The following is a 21,027-nucleotide window of genomic DNA, read 5'->3' as shown; positions in this document are numbered from 1 at the left end:
GAGCACAGCCTTGCACTGTCGGGTATCTTCTCCCTGAATCTTTGGCAGTTAGAAGATGGAGATGACATCTCATGAAGCTGAACTGCCAATTCATCATCTGAATGAATGAGACATCCTTAAGAAGTGTCCAACATCAAATATTAAAGTCCATCGATGTGCTCACAACAATAAACTAACCATGTATCCAAAAGGGGATATGCACAACTTGCTGTTAGGTGTAAACTTGACTGTAAGGCTTACAACATGCTCACCTCCATGACGTCTTCTAATGTCTCTTCTGCATCTGCTTTCTCTGTCATCAGTTTGGCCGCCTTAAAATAAGTTTTCATAAGCAGGTAACCTCTTTTTGCTCCGTTCCAGTACGACCGAGGGATTTCCACTAAGCCGTACCCCAACAACAACACGAGAAGAAACAGACCCCACGTATTTGCAGCAGCTATCCCAATTGTCTGAAGCTGGTTCCTACGAGAGAGAACACAGCAGACAGCTGTCATAAATTTTCCCAACACAAATCTAAAATGAAACTAACTAGTGTTAAATGGTTTGTCAGAAAACCCTAAAAGATGGCTAACATTTTATATGAAAAAAATTAGACCTTCAAATCCTCAGCTCCTTTTTTAGTAACAGTGGATGTTATTCCATATTTTCCTTCTTAGTAATATGAATTATTCACATATTTTTTTTGAGGAATCTATAAAACATATAACTTGTTATGCTTCTTGGTGAAATGGTGCTTGATATGAGATATATATACATTAATTTTATAAAGTGGAAATATACACAGAAACAACATTAAGAAGATTTTTCTTACCATTCTAAGTGCAAATGTGGGTTTACAGCTACATAAATTAAAAATGCTCCAAAAATCAGCAAATAGGTGCCGTAATAGATAGCGTTCTCGATCAGTGCGGTTTTGATCTTCCCGGTGATAGAGAACCCCCCGGATCTTGCGTACGACTGCATAAATGGCAAGAGAATCCTAGGTGGAGAGGGGAAATGTGGTTAATCGCATTCGGGATGTCTTCATAATCTCAAAATACCAGAATCTCAATTTTAATGTGTTGTCTAATGTATTTTTTAATTTTAATATATTTGTTTTTACAAACACATATGATTTTGATTAATTGTTAATATCAAACAAATTATAATAAATGACTGAATTTTTTGTAATATTAAATTTGGGGGAGAGCTAAGCACATTCCTGGGAGCAAAAGAGGCCACAATGACCAGCAGAGACTAGAACAGTGAGTGATTTATGAGTCTTATAAAAGGCTTGAAAGCCTTATGAAGAGTTTGGACTACATCCAAAGAACAATGAGGAACCATTTTCTTTAACAGAAAAAGGGACTCAGTCAATTTTAGTTTTCTTAAAACTGACAAGGCTTCAGTGTGGAGACTAGAGTTAACAGGAACAAAATTGGAACTATCTGTGTTGTAATGAAGAGCAGGCTGTCAATATACTGATTTTGAAGTGCCTAGGACTTCAAAAAGCTGGCGATCCAGCTTCAGAGTTCAAGAAGCAGGATGAGAAACAGACAGACCCAGGGTCACCACTGCATCGGTGATACTGAAATAACATCAGGAGGGCAGAGTGTGCAGAAGGAGAAGTGAGAACTGAGGCTGCCCTCTGAGAAACGGACTTTTAAAGCAGAGGAGAAAACAGGAGGAGGGGAGGCCCGCTGAGACAGGACAGCAGGGAATGGAAGGAGACTCAGGAGTGCACATAGAGTAGAAACCAGGAGAAGCACGGGTTTTAAAATTAAGACAGAAAACAACAGAAGCAATGCTGCCGGGCGGTCAGGTAAGTGAAGAGCCTGCGTTTGTGAGGGGACAAGTGGGGACAGAAAAGAGCTCAGCGAGCTGAATAAAGAGTAAGCAGTGAGCATGTGGAGACACTAAATGCTAAACATAGACAATTTGTTTAAGACTTTTGGCTGGGTAGGATAATCTATGATACATATAATCAAGTGGAATATTTTACAGAAATGAAAAAGAATACTAATAAATATAGCACAACACAAAAGAGTCTTCAAAATGCATAAGCCAAAAAGAGAGGCAAAAAGTACTTCTTGTATAATTCTACACTTCTAAAGTTCAAAAACTCAATAAATTCAATAAAAATTTTTTAAAAATAGCCAATATAGAGAAACAACTTAAGTGCCCATCAGTAGATGAATGTATAAAGAAGTGGTGCATATATACAATGTAAAATGACTCAGCCACAGAAAAAAATGAAATCTTGCCATTTGCAATAACATGATGGGCCTAAAGTATATTGTGCTGGGTGAAGGAAGTCAGAGGAAGACAAACACCAGATGATTTCACTGACTTGTGGAATCCAAAAGACAAAATAAATGAACAAGCAGAACAGAAACAGACTTGTAGATACAGAGAACATTTTGATGGTTGCCAGATGTCATAGGAGCTGGGAAATGGGTGCAAAAGGTGAAGAGATTTAGAAGCACAAATTCGTAATTATGGCACAGTCATGGTGATGTAAAGTACCGCAGGGGGAACCTAATCAACTATATTGTAGTAACTGTGGATGCTGCCTTGATGTCTACTAGTTTTATCAGAATGATCACTTCATAAGTTATGTACAAGTCTAATCACTGGTTTGTACACCTGAAACTAATATAATATTGTACATCAACTGTAAATGAAAAATAAAAAAAAATTTAATGGAAAAATCAACCAGGCATAAACTCACCTATGGTAATGCAAGTCAGAATCGCCGTTATCTCTGGGAGGGCAATGACAGGGTATGAGGGGAGTGTCTGGGGACACTGTTTTATCAACATCTGAGTGCTGCTTATGTAGGTGTATTTACTTTGAAAAAAGTTAAACTAAACACAATCTGTGAGCTTTGCAATACTAATTCATACTTCCGTGAAACAATCAACAAAAAATTGAACTCTGATGAGGAGGTAATTGAGGTGGGAGATAGAAAGTGGGAAAGGGTTGGGATCTGAGGGACTCCTAAGGACGAGAGAACTGTGCATACTTTGCACAAGTACAGGGAAGTGAAGGTAACAAGAGCCAAAGGGAATGGGGCCATGTTTCAGGAAGAGAGATTCATTTAACAGTGACTCCTCCATGTTTTCTGGGGAAGGAAGGACGGAGGGATAGGTAGGTAAATAGACTTGATGGGAATCTAAAACGCTGCCATCTGATAGTTTCTATTTCTGCTGGGAGGTGGAAAGCAAAGATGTTCAAGGAAAGAAGGTACTGCTTCTAGGATATATGAGAGTCACAAAGGGAATAGCAGAGGTTGAAGTGACGGGAAAGATTGCTGCAGAGAGTGAAAAGCAAGCCGACTGGAGAACAAAGGAGCAAGGCTGGCGACGATGAGACCCGTGAGTTCACTGAACATCAGTTTACGGGGTACTACCCCATTCTTCGCGTGGCTTTTCTATTGCAATGTTGAAGGCCTCAAGTTTTAGAGCTGAGCTGCCTGCAGAGTATCTAAAATGCTCAGCAGGAAGTCAAGTGTGGGTCTAGAGCACAGAAGAAAGACAAAGCGAGAGTGGGTAGAAAAAAAGATTTGAGATGCATCACAAGTCGATGAAACCACGGCTATAATTAAAGCTATACAGGGAAAGTCAGATAACATGATGACCAAATGTGGGACACTGGCATTTAGGAAATGGACCCAGAACTGGAGCCCATGAAGGCAATGCAGAAGGCTGGAGTAAGCGGATAGAAAGAAAAGCAGGGATGATGATGACCTTGGCAAGAGCAGCTTCCCGTAACAACGGGACTGCAAGGAGACTGACTGCACTGAAGGTCGAGAGAGAAAGCAGTAACTGGGAGGGAACAGCAACAAGGAAAATTATTTATTCTATTTTCTATTTCTTGGGGTTTTTTTCATTTCTTTAAGATGGGACAGACTTGAAGCAGAAAGGGAAAGGATAGAAATTTAAGGGAAAAGATAAGTGACAAGTAAATTCTAAAATATGAAGAGTCACTAAAACAATAATTTCTCTTTTTACTTCAGCCAAAATTTAAAAGTTTTATCGTTCACTACCACTTACCATGTTAAAAACTGTGATGTCCAATACACCACCCTCCAGAAAATTGGCATGATTCCATCAGGAATGTAACTCCATGGCTTGAAACACGGATGATGGCTGTTTCATAACAATTTAAAGCAAATTCATCATAAGTGATGACTAATTAAATAAATTATATATATTTATTAGCATTCAGATTTTAAATTATTGACTCTAACTTGTATAATTTCATATAAAACTTAAAATTCAAAGCTGACTGTCAAACTAAACAAACACACACAAAGGCAACCAAACAGTTTGAGGACACAATGTTCATCCAATAGACTGACTAATAACTCAACAGTACTTAAAAACCAATACACCATGAAATTAAATCTCTGACATGATTATCTTTAAAATATACATTCAACCCATTTGTGAGGTTGGTTACTTTGGGGAAGGGGAGCAGGGAGGAAAATGACATTAGGCGATTAATTTCTGGAAATTGAAACATAACTAATCAGTCACTGTAGCATAGCTTCTATGAAGATGCATGCCAGCATCTATTCATAATCCGTTTGAATTTTCTGAACATATGTGCATCTGACCATTGATTCTTTCACTGACAGTCTGCCTAGACTGGAAGGGTATCTTCTAGTTGAAGGACTTCCAACAATTCACAATTGTTGCAGATCTATATCCAATTTTTAATGATGCTTCAAAGGGGAGCATCTACATTTTAAATATCCCTTCATTCAAGTTAGATTTAAAAATAAAATAAAAGATGCAAAAAGAAGCATGTAAATACCATGTAAAGCATTGGTAAAAACTAGTCAACATTAATTAGTTTTCGATCTAAGCTGGTATATATTTGAACAAAACACTAACCCATACTGCTGGAAGTGAGACGTAATGCAGCCAGTTTTGTAATTCTATTTGGAAGATAACTGCTATGAGAAGAGAACTGACCATTTTTCAATGCAAAAATTAAAAGACAGGGCCCTGGCCCATTGGCTCAGTAGTAGAGCATTGGCCCAGCATATGAATGTCCTGGGTTTGATTCTCAGTCAGGGCCCACAGGAGAAGTGACCGTTTGTTTTTCTACCCGTCTTCCTCTTGCTTCTCTCTCTCTCTTTCTCTCTCTCTTCCCCTCCTGCTGCCATGGCTCAGTTGGAGCAAGTTGGCCCTGGGAGCTGAGGATAGCTCCATGGCCTCCCCTCACATGCTAAAAATAGCTCAGTTGCCAAGCAACGGTACACCAGCCCCAGATGGACAGAACATCACCAGGTAGGGGGTTTGCGGTGGGGGAGGGGGAATCCTGGTTCCGGTGCATGTGGGAGTCTGTCTCTCCGCCTCCCTACTTCTCACTTAAGAAAAAAAAATTAAAGGACAGCATTGAAATCAATGATGGGAAACTGTTAGCCTAAAATATTTGCCTAAGAAAGTCTGCCACACTTTTTGTTTTTTATTCTGAGATTTCTTTGTTGGATTTTATCTTTTACAATTAAATGCATTTTTGTACTATGAGCTTTTACTTCTTTAATACTGGCCACATATACTTGAGATTCTCTGCAATAGTGTATACTGTGGGTTGAAGAAAGTACATAATACAGGCATAAACATACACTTCTCTCCTACCTCCCATATAATGTTGTCCATAAAACCCATCTGTAAAAACATGTTTAACAGGTTTTTGTTTTTTGGTTTTGTATTTTTCTGAAGTGAGAAGCTGGAAGGCAGACAGACTCCCACATGTGCCCGACCGGGATCCACCCGGCATGCCCACCAGGGGGTGATGCTCTGCCCATCTGGGGCTTTGCTAGGTTGAAACCAGAGCCATTCTAGCGCCTGAGGCAGAGGCCATGGAGCCACCTCAGCGCCTGGGCTATCTTTGCTCCCATGGAGCCTTGTCTGTGGGAGGAGAAGAGAGAGGGAGGAAAGAGAGGTGGATGGATAGGGAAGCAGATGGGTGCTTCTCCTGTGTACCCTGGCTGGGAATCGAACCTGGGACTTCCACACACCAGGCCAACGCTCTACTGCTGAACCAACTGGCCTGGGTCTGTTTAACAGTTTTTGAAATAAAAAAATTCACCTTTGAGTTGAAGGTGAACCAATACATACACACAAAATACATTTATTAGTTTTTTTACTTGGAAGTTTGATATGAATTAAATAAAACCTTTGGTAATTTAAATTTTAGTCATTCATAGTCTAAAACTATAACGATTTCAAAGGCTGTGCAATATGTAAGGAATATCCCCCACACAGAATAACCTCCTTGTTCTTTAGTACACAACCTTGTATGTTAGGCAAAAAAAGAAACAAATGCATGCCCCATTTTTAGATCAGAGAGTGGCGGAGAGAAAAACAGTTTTTGGAAGTCAAGGTAGAACCAGGACCAAAAAATCTGGCTTTCTCCAAGTTTCTCATTAGCGTCTACTAAAAGGCCTTGTACATCAATAAATATTTAAGTTTATTTAAATATTTAAGTTTTAAACAAAATACAATGTAATTAAAAGTCTACTAGCAAAGGATGAAGGTGGGGGTAGGGTGAGTAAAGAATGAGGATTAACTTTTATAAACATAAAATCCAGATGGTAAAAAGCGACAATTTCAAAACAATTTGTCTTCTACAATATTAGGAGGAAAGGAAGGGAGGGAAGGGAGAAAAGGAAAGGAAGGGAGGGAAGGGAAGGAAGGAAGGGAAGAAAGGGAAGTAAGGGAAGGGAGGGAAAGGAAGGAAGGGAAGAGACGGGAAGGAAGGAAGGAAGGAAGGAAGGAAGGAAGGAAGGAAGGAAGGAAGGAAGGAAGGGAGGGAGGGAGGGAAGGAAAGGAAAGGAAAAGAAAGGAAAGGAAAGGGAAGGGAAGGAAGGGAAGGAAGGAAAGGAGAGGAAGGGAGGGGAGAGACAGTAAGAAGGGGAGGAAGGAAGGAAGGGAAGAAATTAACAAAGGAAGAAGAGCAATACCTTGGAGCTGGGGTAGCAGTTGCATACAGGCCTGTACTGTTGCTGTTCTCAGGGGGGCTTGAGTTTGCAGCAGCATGCTTGCACCGGTTGTATATTGTCTAAAGCAACAAATGCATGGTTTAAAACTGAAAATCAAAATGTTACCAAGTATTTAAAGAATAGGGGAGTGTATCAACCTATCTACCTAAAATTACTTTCCTGGCTATGCTTTCTAGTGATTAAATTCATATAGTAACATTTAAATTAAAAATATAAGTATAACCTTACATAATTTAGCTGTTTTGGGACCTAACATATCTCAAACATGCTATATGATTACAAGTGTCTTTTAAATTGTGAAAATCAGTTTCACCTCTTACCGTACTGACATCCAGAGGCAATATGAAGACAATGAGAAAGCAGAGATACCAAGCTAGCAGTGTTCCAACAATGACAAGTCTATGCTGCTTCTTAAAGTCTCCGTATCGATGAAGTAGAAATAATGCCAGAAAAAAGACAAAAACAATCTCGAGTCCCAAAGCCGCACCGCTCATTATTGAATGCTCACTCTGACTAACCAAAGTAATTCACGTACAGGGTTGGATCATATCTGTAAACTGAAGGAAAAAAATGGCGGTATTAACAGGAAATGACCACTGGGAAACTTCTTAAATATTGTTTATTAATCTATTAATAAATTCTTTGGAAAACTGTCAGGCTTTATAATGGACTATGAATAAGATGAAAAGGATAATCTTACTCTTAGGTTCTTATATCTTATTTTTAAAGCATATCTTAAAATTTCACATAAATTGTACCTTCAGGATAAAAGGTATTTTTGTAAAAAATTACATTAGTTCTAAAAATATTACACATTAAGAATATGAGATGTGGTCCGTTTTAAAATAGTGTCATTTGCAATCAAAACAGCATGGTATTGGCAGAAAAATAGACACTCAGACCAATGAAACAGAATAGAAAACCCAGAAATAAAACCACATATATTTAGTCAAATAATTTTTGATAAAGGGGCCAACAACACACAATGGAGAAAAGAAAGCCTCTTCAATAAATGGTGCTGGGAAAACTGGAAAGCCACATGCAAAAGAATGAAACTGGACTACAGTTTGTCCCCCTGTACTAAAATTAACTCAAAATGGATCAAAGATCTAAACATAAAACCTGAAACAATTAAGTACATAGAAGAAGACATAGGTACTAAACTCATGGACCTGGGTTTTAAAGAGCATTTTATGAATTTGACTCCAAAGGCAAGAGAAGTGAAGGCAAAATTAATGAATGGGACTACATCAGACTAAGAAGTTTTTGCTCGGCAAGAGAAACTGATAACAAAATAGACAGCCAACTAAATGGGAAATGATATTTTCAAACAACAGCTCAGATAAGGGCCTAATATCCAAAATATACAAAGAACTCATAAAACTCAACAACAAACAAACAATCCAATAAAAAAATAGGAATAAGACATGAACAGACACTTCTCCCAGGAAGAAATACAAATGGCCAACAGATACATGAAAAGATGCTCATCTTCTTTAGTTATTAGAGAAATGCAAATCAAAACTGCAATGAGATACCACCTCACACCTGTTAGGTTAGCTATTATTAAGAAGACAGGTAATAGCAAATGTTGGAGAGGTTGTGGAGAAAAAGGAACCCTCATACACTGTTGGTGGGAATGTAAAGTAGTACAACCATTATGGAAGAAAGTATGGTGGTTCCTCAAAAAACTGAAAATAGAACTACCTTATGACCCAACAATCCCTCTACTGGGTATATACCCCAAAAACTCAGAAACATTGATACATAAAGACACATGCAGCCCCATGTTCATTGCAGCATTGTTCACAGTGGCCAGGACATGGAAACAACCAAAAAGCCCATCAATAGATGACTGGATAAAGAAGATGTGGCACATATACACTATGGAATACTACTCAGCCATAAGAAATGATGACATCGGATCATTTACAGCAAAATGAGGGGATCTTGATAACATTATACGAAGTGAAATAAGTAAATCAGAAAAAAAACAGGAACTGCATTATTCCATACGTAGGTGGGACATAAAAGTGAGACTAAGAGACATTGATAAGAGTGTAGTGGTTACGGGGGGGGAGGGGGGAGAGGGGGGAGAGGGAGAGGGAAAGGGGGAGGGGCACAAAGAAAACTAGATAGAAGGTGACAGAGGACAATCTGACTTTGGGTAATGGGTATGCAACATAATTGAACGACAAGATAACCTGGACATGTTATCTTTGAATATATGTATCCTGATTTATTGATGTCACCCCATTAAAAAAATAAAATTATTAAAAAAAAATAGTTTACACCTTGTGTATGCTATATACAGTGTACTGTGAACAGTTTTTCTATCAATTATATTTCAATAAAATTGTAAAACCCATATTTTTAACAATGCGTACTAAAATAAATCACCACCAAGATTGTAAGTGCATGCCTTTTGTCTTCATCCTAGAGAGCATTGCCTATTTGTTAATTTTAAACATTCTTACCAAGATAAAGGTATTCCATTGTCAAAAAAAAAAAAAAAATAGTGTCATTTGGAGCTGGTTCTTTAATGTGGTAAGTCCTAACAGAATATTTTATACAAATACACTATGGACCAGATCCTAGGGAGTTAGATATTTCATAAATTCAAGTTTTCTAAGTCATCAGTAACCCATTACTTAAAATTTTCTACAAGAGAGGGAGGGAGGGAGAGACAGAAAGAGAGAGACCATGTGAAGTAATGTTTTCTTTGTTTGAAACAGTATTTTCCTTTACTGCTAATCTTGTCTAAGAACTTTCAGAACTTGAAGTTCTTAATTCACTTACTGCTTCACAAGATATGCTTACTACTTTCCATTTATCTATATAAATCTTATTTTCTGTAAAGAAATTTACTTTATTTTATATGCATAAAAACTTATCAGTGATTATTGAATAAAGTCATACATTGAAAATATTTTTATTATAAACTGATGATACAGACATAAGCAAATGGTTTTGTTTCCTATCTCTCTACCCTTATAAAATAATTCACCTTCATTAACAGAAGGCAATATGTACTTTTCACCTTTGTAAAATCAATGTTAGGCATTTTTGTTAGTCTGTGGACTAACTATTATAGACTAATGAATTGATTAATATCTTAATGTAGAGAATCAAGGTTGTGATGCAACCATCAAAATAAAATAAGGCAAAATCAATACATATCTCCAACAAAAACTAGTTATAAAAATAAAATAGAAAGTCTGGGTACTTTAATAAGCTATATTTAAATCTATGTAAGAAATATCCCTTTGTAGAATATCACAAGTAAAAATCGTGCTTAATAAACTGCTTCTTTATATTGTTGAAGCAGTTTCTTTCTATTCCTCTGTGCATTTCAACTAATATTTTCAGTTTCCTTTAAATATCTAAAATTGTACCCCCTTTGTCACTTTCATCATATCCTGCTATATTTTTGTTCAAAGCACTTATCCAGTTAATTCAGCATATTCTTTATATTTATTGTCTCCCTATAAGCCCCCCTGTGCGCACGTGCATGCATACACACACACACACACACACACACACACACACACACAAAAGAAGAGGCTTGACAAATTTATTCAGTACTAAAGTCCAAGTCTCTGATATATTGTCTGGTATGTAGCAGATATTCAAAACTATTTGTTGAATGAACACATGAATGAATAAAAAACATTACTGTATCCTTTAATATATACACTACTTTAAAACTTTTTATGGTCTCGAAATAGATTTTACAAATACTAATTATAACTCAAAAGGCTTAAAAATCTGTCTACTACTACTACTCAAACTTTCAAATTTCATAATCTATCAAAAAAACTTACACCACTACAGTAAGAGTTAGTCGGATCTTATTTTAAGCCAAGAACAGATAAAGTGGTTAGGCAACCACTCGACCTAGGATGTGCTGATGAAAACCATGACCATCGGCATGATCCAGCTTTTAAAAAAATATTATTCAATATGAATTTAACACAATTATTACCTGAAAATTCCTTTAGGGTTTCACCTAGACCTTTATTTGACTGAAATTATCCAGTACAACAAACATAACCATTATAGAAAAGAAGACTATTAAAGATTACCAAGGAAATGTTAAAGTATGACAGAATCAAATGATAGAATATTACTGAAGTATAAGAAGTGATGTTTATTAAGATTATTTAATAACATAAGAAAATTACCATAACATTAACTGAAAAACTAGATTTGCACAATTTTACATAACATGCATAAAAATGAACAGGACAGCCTGACCTGTGGTGGCGCAGTGGATAAAGCGTCAACCTGGAAATGCTGAGGTCACCGGTTCGAAACCCTGGGCTTGCCTGGTCAAGGCACATATGGGAGTTGATGCTTCCTGCTCCTCCCCCCCTTCTCTCTCTGTCTCTCTCCTCTCTCTCTCTCTCCCTCTCTCTCTCCTTTCTAAAATGAATAAATAAAAAAAAATTAAAAAAAATAAATAAAACAAGGAACTTTAAAAAAAAAAAAAATGAACAGGACAATAATGGAATCTATGCAGATATCAATAACAGATGGTAAAATTACGGGCATAAGCAAACAACAAAAGTCACAGTTATAAACTTGCAACTAATAATATGATTTTTTATAATGACTGATATTTTTAGTCAATTTCATTGCTAGTACTTTAAAATATTATAGGTAAATAAACAGAATTATGGATCTATTATTCTAGTAATAAATGATTTGTTTCATCTCTTCCCATATTCACTGTCTTAGTCTCCTATTGCTGCTGTAAACAATTCCTATAACTTAGTGGCGTGAAACACACCCACATTTCATAGTTTATGTGGGTCAAATATCCAGGCACACTGTGGCTCGACTGAGTTCCCAAAATCGAAATGAAGGTGTCAGCAGGTCTGTGCTCCTCTCTGGAGACTCTGGGGAAGAATCTCTAAGTTCACTCAGGTTACTGGCAAAATTCCGTCTGTTCTGGTTACACGACTGAGATCCTTGCTGGCTGTCAGCTGGCATTAGACCTTACCTCTAGAGGCCTCTTTGCAGGTGGCCCTGTATATCTGAGCCAGCAATGAATGCTTATCCAATCCTTCTCCTTCTAGGAATTTGACTTCTTCTTCCGTTCTCAGCTGGAAGAAAGCTCTGATTTTAGGGCTCATCTGCTCTCACTGGGCCATCTGGATAATCTAGTCACACTGCCAGGATTTAGGCACAGATATCCTTACGGCTCTATTTCTCTGCTTACCACAGCATCTATTTCTGTTCAAGTTGAACTCCTGATGCCTTGTGATTACACAAGGTTAGGACTAGGGGTCCCATGAAATTGGGAATAAAAACAGGTTTCCCTAACCTGAGATGAGAAAACTAATAGTTTTAAAGTTTGTGTATCTAAATTCAAGTGACCTTGTACCTAAATTCAAGTGCGGAATTTTGATTTTGTTTTTTGTTTTTACAGTCCAGAATGATAGTACTTTTCAAGGTTCCTTATGAATTCCTATGGCCTGTTTTTGTTATTGCAGTTGAATGATATTCTGCTCGAAGCTAGGGATGCCTTATTCTCCATCTGATTTCGTTACTTGTATTTTAAATTTATAAAGTAACTGTCAATTAAAATCTAATAGAGATAAACAAAAATTGGTCAACTCAAGTTTGGCTTATTTAAAAAACAAAAACAAAGAAACCTTACTGAGAGGGCAGCAATTTGGCAATATGTATATCAGAGGCCTTAAAGAAGGTACATGTCCTTTGTCCAAATGATTCCTTTCCAAATAACTTAAAGGAAACCAAAATGGGAACAAAATTTATTTAAAATGTTAGTTTTTACAGCAGCATTATTTAAACATAAAAACATAGAAACAACTTAAATGGTTGTACTCAATAGTCCAGGAAGTTTTAAAAATATTCACTAGCCTCCTCGTGGTCCATTGCCTTTTTGAGAAAAACAGTGAAGGGTTTCATCAATCATTAATCCTGCTAACCTGGCCATGACTGATGGGAGGAGAGATCTGTGTCTGAGTCAAAAAACACTCCATTGCAGACAGTACTTAAAGGAGCCCACCAGATTCCACCAGTCTAGAAGAAAGTGAGATCCAGAGAGACAATTTAGAGATGTCACAAGGGACATGGGCAGGATCTGAGGGAGCATATATAAGAAGCACATGTATATTTCGGACAAATATACATCACGATACTAACAACAGTTGTCACAAAGTAGTCAAGAGATTACTTTTACATTATTCTTTGTACCTTCTTGTGTGTTTTTTTAATTTTAAACAATGAACATGCATTATTTTGTCATTTTAAAATTATTATGCCAAGGTTGTGGGTTCAATCCCCGGTTAGGGCACATACAAGAATCAACCAATGAATGCATAAGTAAGTGGAACAACAAATCAACATTTCTCTCTTTCTCTCTCTCCTCTCTCTCTCTCCCCCCTTTCCTATCTCTCTCTCTGAAATCAAAAAATAAATACAATTATATAAAAATCAGTATAGTAATATAAAGAAAAAACACATAGCAACTCTAAAATAAAAAATTTTGCTGCAGTGTTAAGTGCCTAAAATTACAACTGTTTTAAAATACAAATGTTTTATTATACCATGGTAAACTTGGGTTCCAAATCCCCACTCTGATTAATAACTGTCTAACTTTATGCAATTGAAATTGTTAAATAAGGATAATTATCTCATACAGGCTGTTATGAAGATCAAATGAAATATAAAAGTAAAACAGCAAGCAGCAGTTTCAGACACAAAGCAGGTTGTCAATAAATTCTTGTTGCTAATCTCCATCTCTTTCATATCATGTGCTTCCAAAAGATAACTAGTTGCTTCAATGGTCTCCAAGCATTGTTTTACACTAAGCTCTCCCCCTACCCCGATACCTATGCTTTCTGCTTCATAGTTTCTATGGTTACCAGAACCTGGGCCCACCCTTATTCCTATAAAACAAAAATTGATCTTCACTCACAGAAACTGCTCCCCTTGCCTCACTTGACAAATTGGGATTACCATCTAGGTCTGCGAGGTAACCAAAACGCCCCTCACCAGACTCCTGTGAAGAGACAGAACACCTATTAGAACCATGGTTCTAACAAAGGTATGTTTAACAAAGCAGTGCCATACAGAAAGACAATGCCATTCTTCCAGGAAGATGCTCAAAATAGAGGTGGGTCAAGATGGATCATTGGCTGAACTGCAAACATGCGCAGGTCTGCAAAATCACACTCAAAGCCAAAGGTGAAATAAGTCCCTGACCATAACAATGGTCCTTCTAATAATCTTCTTCAAATATTAACGTATTTACACTAAATAACAAAAATAACTGAAGAAAATGCTAAAATTTGGAGCCAAACCAAAATTCAGTCCCAGTGATTAGAAATGAAAGAGACTTAAGGCCATCAAGGTTGGCATTAGCACACAGTAGCAAAAGATTTTACAATGCTAATTTATTCATTCCATCAAATTTAAGTGCCTGATATGCAGACATAGTCTACGTTTCAAATACCAGTTCTGAAAGTCTTAAATATTTTCAATCCAACTAAGTCTTTTACCAACCATCAAGATACAGTGGTACCTTGAGATACGAGCAGACCAACATACAAATTTTTAAAGATACGAGCTGCAACTCGGTCTGTATTTTTGTTGGAGATCAGAGCGAAATTTCGAAATACGAGTCATGATTCGGGAAGCTGCCGCTAGTTGGCGCACTGGCGCACGGGTCCAGTATTGGCAGCACAACACCAGCATCTCGTTCTTTCTCATGTGTTACCCACAGAATCAAGTCGAATCTCGTGCACTGTACTCGTTTTTGCATCATTTCTGCATTTTTTACTTTTTTTGTGTGCTATCATGGAGCCGAAGAAAGTGTGTGTAAAGGACAATGGTGAGAAGAAGAGAATGATGTCGATAGAAGTAAAGCAAGAAATAATAGAAAAACATGAGCATGCTGTATGAGTATTGAACTGGCAAGAGGTTACAAGAAGAACCTTGAACTCAGCATGGAAAATGTTATGGCCTGATATTGTTGCAGACAGGGACTTTGAAGGATTCGAACTAGAGACCGAGACTGAGGTAGAAGCGTTGGAGGAGATTTTGTCCCTGGGAAAGTCGATGGGTCTGGAGGTAGATGAGAGTGACGTAAACGAGCTCCTCGAGGAACATGAGGAGGAACTCTCAACTGAGGAGTTGAAGGAGCTACAGATGATGCAACATACGGAGCTTGGGCAAGAGATTAGTAGTGAGGAGAAGGTAGAGTCAGAGGAAGTGATTTCTACAAGTGAAATTAAAGACATGCTGGCAATGTGGGAGAAGCTTTCAAGTTTCATTGAAAAGAAACACCCAGAAAAAGTTTCAACCGGTCGTGCTTCAGCACTTTTTAATGACACTTGTTTGTCACATTTCCGTACATTTTAAAAGGCAGGCAAAAGCAAACCTCTTTGGATAGATTTTTATTCAAAAGTCCTGCAAGTGAAAGTGCTGAAAGTGCAGCCAAAAAGGCAAAAACAGGTGATGATTAAATGAAAAATACAGAATGTTAAGCTTAGGTTAAGTTTAAAGTTAAGAAAGTGGATTTTTTTTACAATTAAGTTTATGTGGTTTCATTTTAAGAAAATGTAGTTTTAGTTTTGTTTAAAGAAAATGCAGTTTTAGTTTACATTTAGTGTTAAGATAGTTTATGTGTCTACAGTGCCTGCATCCCTTCCTCCCTCCCTCCTCCTCTGCCATTCACCTCCGTTAGCCGCACTCGTCTGTCTCCAAGGTAAGAATACAGTACTAAATAACACTTTTTTCTTTTATTTCATATATTTTGTTATGCATTGGTAAAGTATACATGTGTGTTTCTTAATTAAAAACATGTCTTTTTTCATAATTTAGGATGGTTTGGGGATGTTTCATAGGCTGGAACAGATTAATTCTATTTAAGTTATTTTAAACGGGAGAAATTTTTTTTTAAACATTAATTTTTATATTTATTGCCATATGGATCTCTCTTATTTCTTTTATTTATTTATTTATTTATTTATTCATTTTAGAAAGGAGAGAGGGGGGGAGAGAGAGAGAGAGGAGAGAGAGAAGGGGGGGAGGAGCAGGAAGCATCAACTCCCATATGTGCCTTGACCAGGCAAGCCCAGGGTTTCGAACCGGCGACCTCAGCATTTCCAGGTTGACGCTTTATCTACTGCGCCACCACAGGTCAGGCTAAATGGGAGAAATTTGTTTGATATACAGGTTGACTGACTTACAAGCTCGGTTACAGAACAAATTAAACTCGTATCTCAAGGTACCACTGTACTGTGCAATAATCGTTCAAATGCTTCTCATGATTAGCATGTTAATGTTACTGACCTAGAGTACTGTTTCCTAAGTACTTTATGGTTGATAATGATTTTTCAGGCTAAACACACTTTAAGTGGAAAATTTAGAGGTTAAGACAATTTAAAAATGTGAATAATTCCAAATATTTTCAAAAAGAGAGAGAGGTAATGGAAGGAAGGAAGGAAGGAAGGACGGAAGGGAGGGAGGGAGGGAAGGAGGGAAGAAGGAAAGATGGGAGAGGGAGGAAAGGAGGGAAAGAGGGAAGGAGGGAGGGAGGGAGGGAGGGAGGGAGGGAGGAAGGAAGGAGGGAAGGAAGGAAGGAAGGAAGGAAGGGAGGGAGGGAGGGAGGGAGGGAGGAAGGAAGGAGAGGATTGAAGGAAGGAGAGGATTGAAGGAAGGACTGGTAGCAATCGAACACAAAAATCTTATCAACACCTAAGATTCTGAAATTGAATGAAAAACTCCCAACTAGAACTGGGTGATTCATCAGAATAAGACTGTGTTAACTTAAATATGTATCTCTATATTTTTATTGGGGTGACATCGGTTAATAAAATTATACAGGTTTCAGGTGTATAATTCTATAATACATCATCTGTATGTTGTACTCTATGTTCATCACCCCAAGTCAAATCTCCCTCCATCACCATCTATCCCCTTTCTACCCTCTTCCAACTCAGCTATGTGAAATAATAAGTAGGAGACAACTAAAGATTCTAATAATGAAAAAGAATCAGAACTAAATATGAGTGATGAAAATCAACAGCTCTCCACCCCTAATCAAAATTTACATTTAAAGATAATCATTATTCTCACATTTAAAGATTTTAGGTATAGAGAGAATGCAGTTTAGAATACAGACAGAATACCACAAAAGCATGTCACCCCCACTTTAAAATGTAAGAAAGTCATAACTGAGTTGGCAAACCAACCAAGTGAATGCAATTCCAAAGTATGACAAGCCATTCTGAAGAAAGATGGACACATAAAAACTGTTTCAAAAAAAACCAAAACTGTTTCACCTCTAGCAAGGCATAAGGAGAGATAGGAACCATGTAAGAAGGTAAGATGAAAACAAGTGAAATTGTAATTAATGCTTAAAGATTGTAGGTAAAGTTGTAAGACTTACTTTGATAATTACAAAATCCTTAGAATCCTTCCTAACGACTAAAGATTTTTTTTTTAAAAAAAATAGGACTAATATTTAGTGTGTTAGTAGATGCCAAACACTGTGCTAGCATGCTTTATTGAATTAAACCTCATAACCCAGTAAAAAAAAGGACTGTTAGTATCTTTGTTTAATAAAGGAGGAAAGGCCTGTGGTGGCGCAGTGGATAAAGTGTCGACCTAGAAATGCTGAGGTCGCCAGTTTGAAACCCTGGGCTTGCCTGGTCAAGGCACATATGGGAGTTGATGCTTCTAGCTCCTCCCCACCTTCTCTCTGTCTCTCTCTCCTCTCTGTCTCTCTGTCTCTCTCTCTCCCTTTCTCTCTCCTCTCTAAAATGAATAAATAAAATTTAAAAAAAAATTAAAAAAATAAATAAATAAAGGAGGAAAATGGCAGAGAGAGGGTCAGAACTGGGATTCAAACCCAGACATCCTGACTACTGAACCTTGCTTACAGTTAGGATACACCATTCTCTTCTCCGGTGCAGACATGGCTTAATAAAATTTAAACTGTTTAGCCTGGCCTGTGATGGCACACTGGATAGAGCATCAGCCTGGAACGCTAAGGTTGCAGGTTTGAAACCCTGGGCTTGCCAGGTCAAGGCATATATGATAAGCAATCAATGAATAACTAAAGTGAAGCAACTATGAGTTGATACTTCTTGCTCCCCCCTCTTTTCTCTCTCTCTCTAAAATCAATAAATAAAATCTTTAAAAAAGTAACAAACTGTTTAAATAATAGCTTTGTTCAGCAATTTGTTCACAGTGAACAAATTACAAACATTCTCCTATTAATTATTCCCTTAGATATATCATGGTAGAGTGCTAAGAAAGTCAAGTTTAATATAGAATTTAAGTAAGCCTTTTTACCTTGTATCTAAGACTACCATTATTTAAGGATAATATATGATTCTAATCTACATAGGAGAAGTAGAAAAGAAAACAGAGCAAATTAGAATTAGGGTTAGTCTTTTGTTCCTCTAAGCTAAATCACATTTAAAAAACTAGAGGAATCTTAGATTTACCACATGCAGTGATGGAGCTAAGAAGCACAACACCCTCCATCTCAGTAGAATCTCTTTTTGTCATATTTGATTTTCAAGAACACTAATAGACTACTGAATATATTGTAGATATAGCTTATAGTCAAATGTAATTTCCAGTACTTTTTGGCCCCTCCTGCGCACTGATCTTGTAACTACGTTCTTCCCACTTTGTACGATCAACACTTTCCCAATTCACAAATTCACTTTGTATTCTAGCTGAAGCTTCTGAAGAGTACTAGAAATTACTCTGTCCTTTTTAGATATTAAAAAAATACATATTTCATTTGTCCTAAATACTGATCTTGTATTCTACTTGTAGAAATATGGTATACCTCTCTCATTAAACTGGGACAGCAGGTGTGCTGAGTAAGATTAAATGAATAAAATTAATCAGGAAAACAAAATCATCCACATCATTTGCAATCACAGTGTAACTCTGGAAAAGACCAGACATTAATCTGTCCTGTAGCCAGTAATCTCAAATTTTCAATGGATTTAATTCCCTAAACAGAATCACATGTACCAATTTAAACTTTTAGAGATGGATAGATAAATAGATAGAGCCATGATTAGAGGGAATGAAGTAAAAAGGTATTCCCATTTTAGCAAGCTAAAGTATTTCTGTTATCAAGGCAAACTATTAGTGAAATATCTATTCTGGAATATAAAAACTTTGACTTTCAAAGTTGACAGGGTCTCCTCGAGTCCATTTAGGATCTCATGTCCATCATGTCAGATATTTCAAGTTCTCTGAAAACTAGTCAAGTTCCTTAGCTCTCGGGCACTAATAGCTAAGTCCTAACAAGACTATTTCTCATCTCTAAATTGAGAATCATCCCACCTATTAGACCTTCCTATCTATCAGCTCTAAATCTAAACCGGCCTCTCCCAGTTATTTTATATGTCAAAACTTTGTTTCCTTTCATCAAGTCATTTTAAAGTTTTTTGTTGTTTATTCATTTTCTTCCATTAACTTCTAAGTTCTATCTTATTCACTTTCCTGAACGTTTTTGTTAAAAATATTTTATCTAATGATTTGCAATTTTTTTTAATGATTTGCAATTTTAAGGGAAAAGATGTAGATTTCAAATTAAGACAACTGCGTTCTCCTTAGCCAAACTAACAGAAAGGTAAATTGATGTAAAAAAGTAAAAAAATTAGAATATTGCATTTAAAAATATGTTCCATATAACATTAGTGTAATGAATTCTAAACATTCGGCCTAGTTCTTAGCTATTTTCAATCCAAATTAATGTCAACAGATCCTTTCTAGACACCAATTTCACCTACTTCCAAGAACAAACAAAAGGATCATGAATACATTTCTCTGTCAAGAGATGGTATTTCCTTTTCAAGCTAAGCACCAAGCCTGAAGCAAACCTGGGCAGTATAAAGTGAATTAGTAAAAGATATAAAACGGTGTATCATACAGCATGCTGATGTAATTTTTGTGATGACGCTGGCCTGCTTACCTGTGAATTTAATAAATCCTCCCCATTTTTATTAGGGCTGCAATGTATTCCCCCCACCCCCTTCCCATTTTCCCAGGCCCCGGTTGTAGTGCAGCTTGCACAATGGATTTCGCACGGTCATCCCATCTGGAAATGGCACACTCTACTCTAAGCCGCCTCCAAACTCCGTTCCGGGGAGATAGGCTAAAAGCAACTCCCTTTCAGGCCGCGACGCAACCCAAAGCAACAGAATGGCTTTGTTGGTGGCACCAGCGTTGCACACTAAAGCCCTTCGCAAGCACAGCCACCTTATTTGTTCCGGCGCTAGCGTTTATGAGACTTGTCGCGGCTGCAAAAGGATGCGCAGCTTTCCCACTGCACCCAGCAGGGGCCACCGTGGTCTCCTGCTCCCCGAAAATTAAACCACCGCCTCTTCTCGATCTGCGCTTCAATTTAATAACCGCTGTCCCACTCTGATTTGACCCTCACTCCCAGCTTGGGAGAGGAGCGCAGACGAGGCAAGGACCTAGTCCACAGACCCGGTCCTACCCCGGCCGCAGCTTCCCGGGAACGGCGAGAGCAGGTGCGACGCCCGCGGCTCGCAGCCTCGCACCTGGCCGCCCATCCGGGTCACCGCCTGCCCTCGGGGCTGGGGCCGTGGGCCCCACGGGCGCGGCGGCGGCCGCTCGGGGTTCTCAGGGTCCTCTGTCCATCGACGCGCGCCCCAGACCCCAGACCCAAGTGCTCCACGCTCTTGCCCCGCAGGCTCACCGTCCGATCTCGCCAGACAGCGTCTGGAAGGACCGGGAGACTCCGCCTCTGCCACAGCGTCCAGGGTCTGGGACTCACGCTCCGAGGTGACGGCTGTGGCGGTCACCAGAAGGCCTTTGGGGCTCCTGGAAAAGGAAAACCCGATCCCCGTCAAGAGGCTGACATGTCCAAGCCAGGCGGAGCACCGCCCGCTTCCGCTTCCCCGCCCACCCGGTGGGCCGGCCAGTCCGGCACGCGCTGGGGATTGTGGGTATCTCAAAGGCGGCGGAGCGGCAAGGGAAGGAAGTGGTAGTGAGCC

At 38.2% G+C, this 21,027-nt stretch overlaps 2 protein-coding genes across 4 annotated transcripts in view; both read right to left on the bottom strand.

Moving 5' to 3' along the window:
* LMBRD2 (LMBR1 domain containing 2) overlaps nt 1–20,935 on the bottom strand; it is a 50,210-nt gene extending 29,275 nt beyond the window's left edge. For all 3 annotated transcript variants that reach the window (XM_066378995.1, XM_066379003.1, XM_066379013.1), the window contains exons 1-6: nt 20,730–20,935; nt 7,318–7,554; nt 6,959–7,056; nt 4,035–4,130; nt 812–979; nt 252–462 (exon numbers count right to left, since the gene is read on the bottom strand). In XM_066378995.1, the coding sequence (XP_066235092.1) occupies nt 252–462; nt 812–979; nt 4,035–4,130; nt 6,959–7,056; nt 7,318–7,491 (747 nt within the window). In that variant the 5' untranslated portion in view covers nt 7,492–7,554; nt 20,730–20,935. The remainder of the gene's footprint in view (nt 1–251; nt 463–811; nt 980–4,034; nt 4,131–6,958; nt 7,057–7,317; nt 7,555–20,729) is intronic.
* Nucleotides 1–21,027, bottom strand: part of NADK2 (NAD kinase 2, mitochondrial) — an 89,024-nt gene that overhangs the window by 3,450 nt on the left and 64,547 nt on the right. The gene's annotated exons all lie outside the window — the stretch shown is intronic.

The sequence above is a fragment of the Saccopteryx leptura genome, chromosome 1, assembly GCF_036850995.1.
Source record: "Saccopteryx leptura isolate mSacLep1 chromosome 1, mSacLep1_pri_phased_curated, whole genome shotgun sequence".
Lineage (NCBI taxonomy): Eukaryota > Metazoa > Chordata > Mammalia > Chiroptera > Emballonuridae > Saccopteryx > Saccopteryx leptura.
This window is presented reverse-complemented; position numbering and strand designations above follow the sequence as displayed.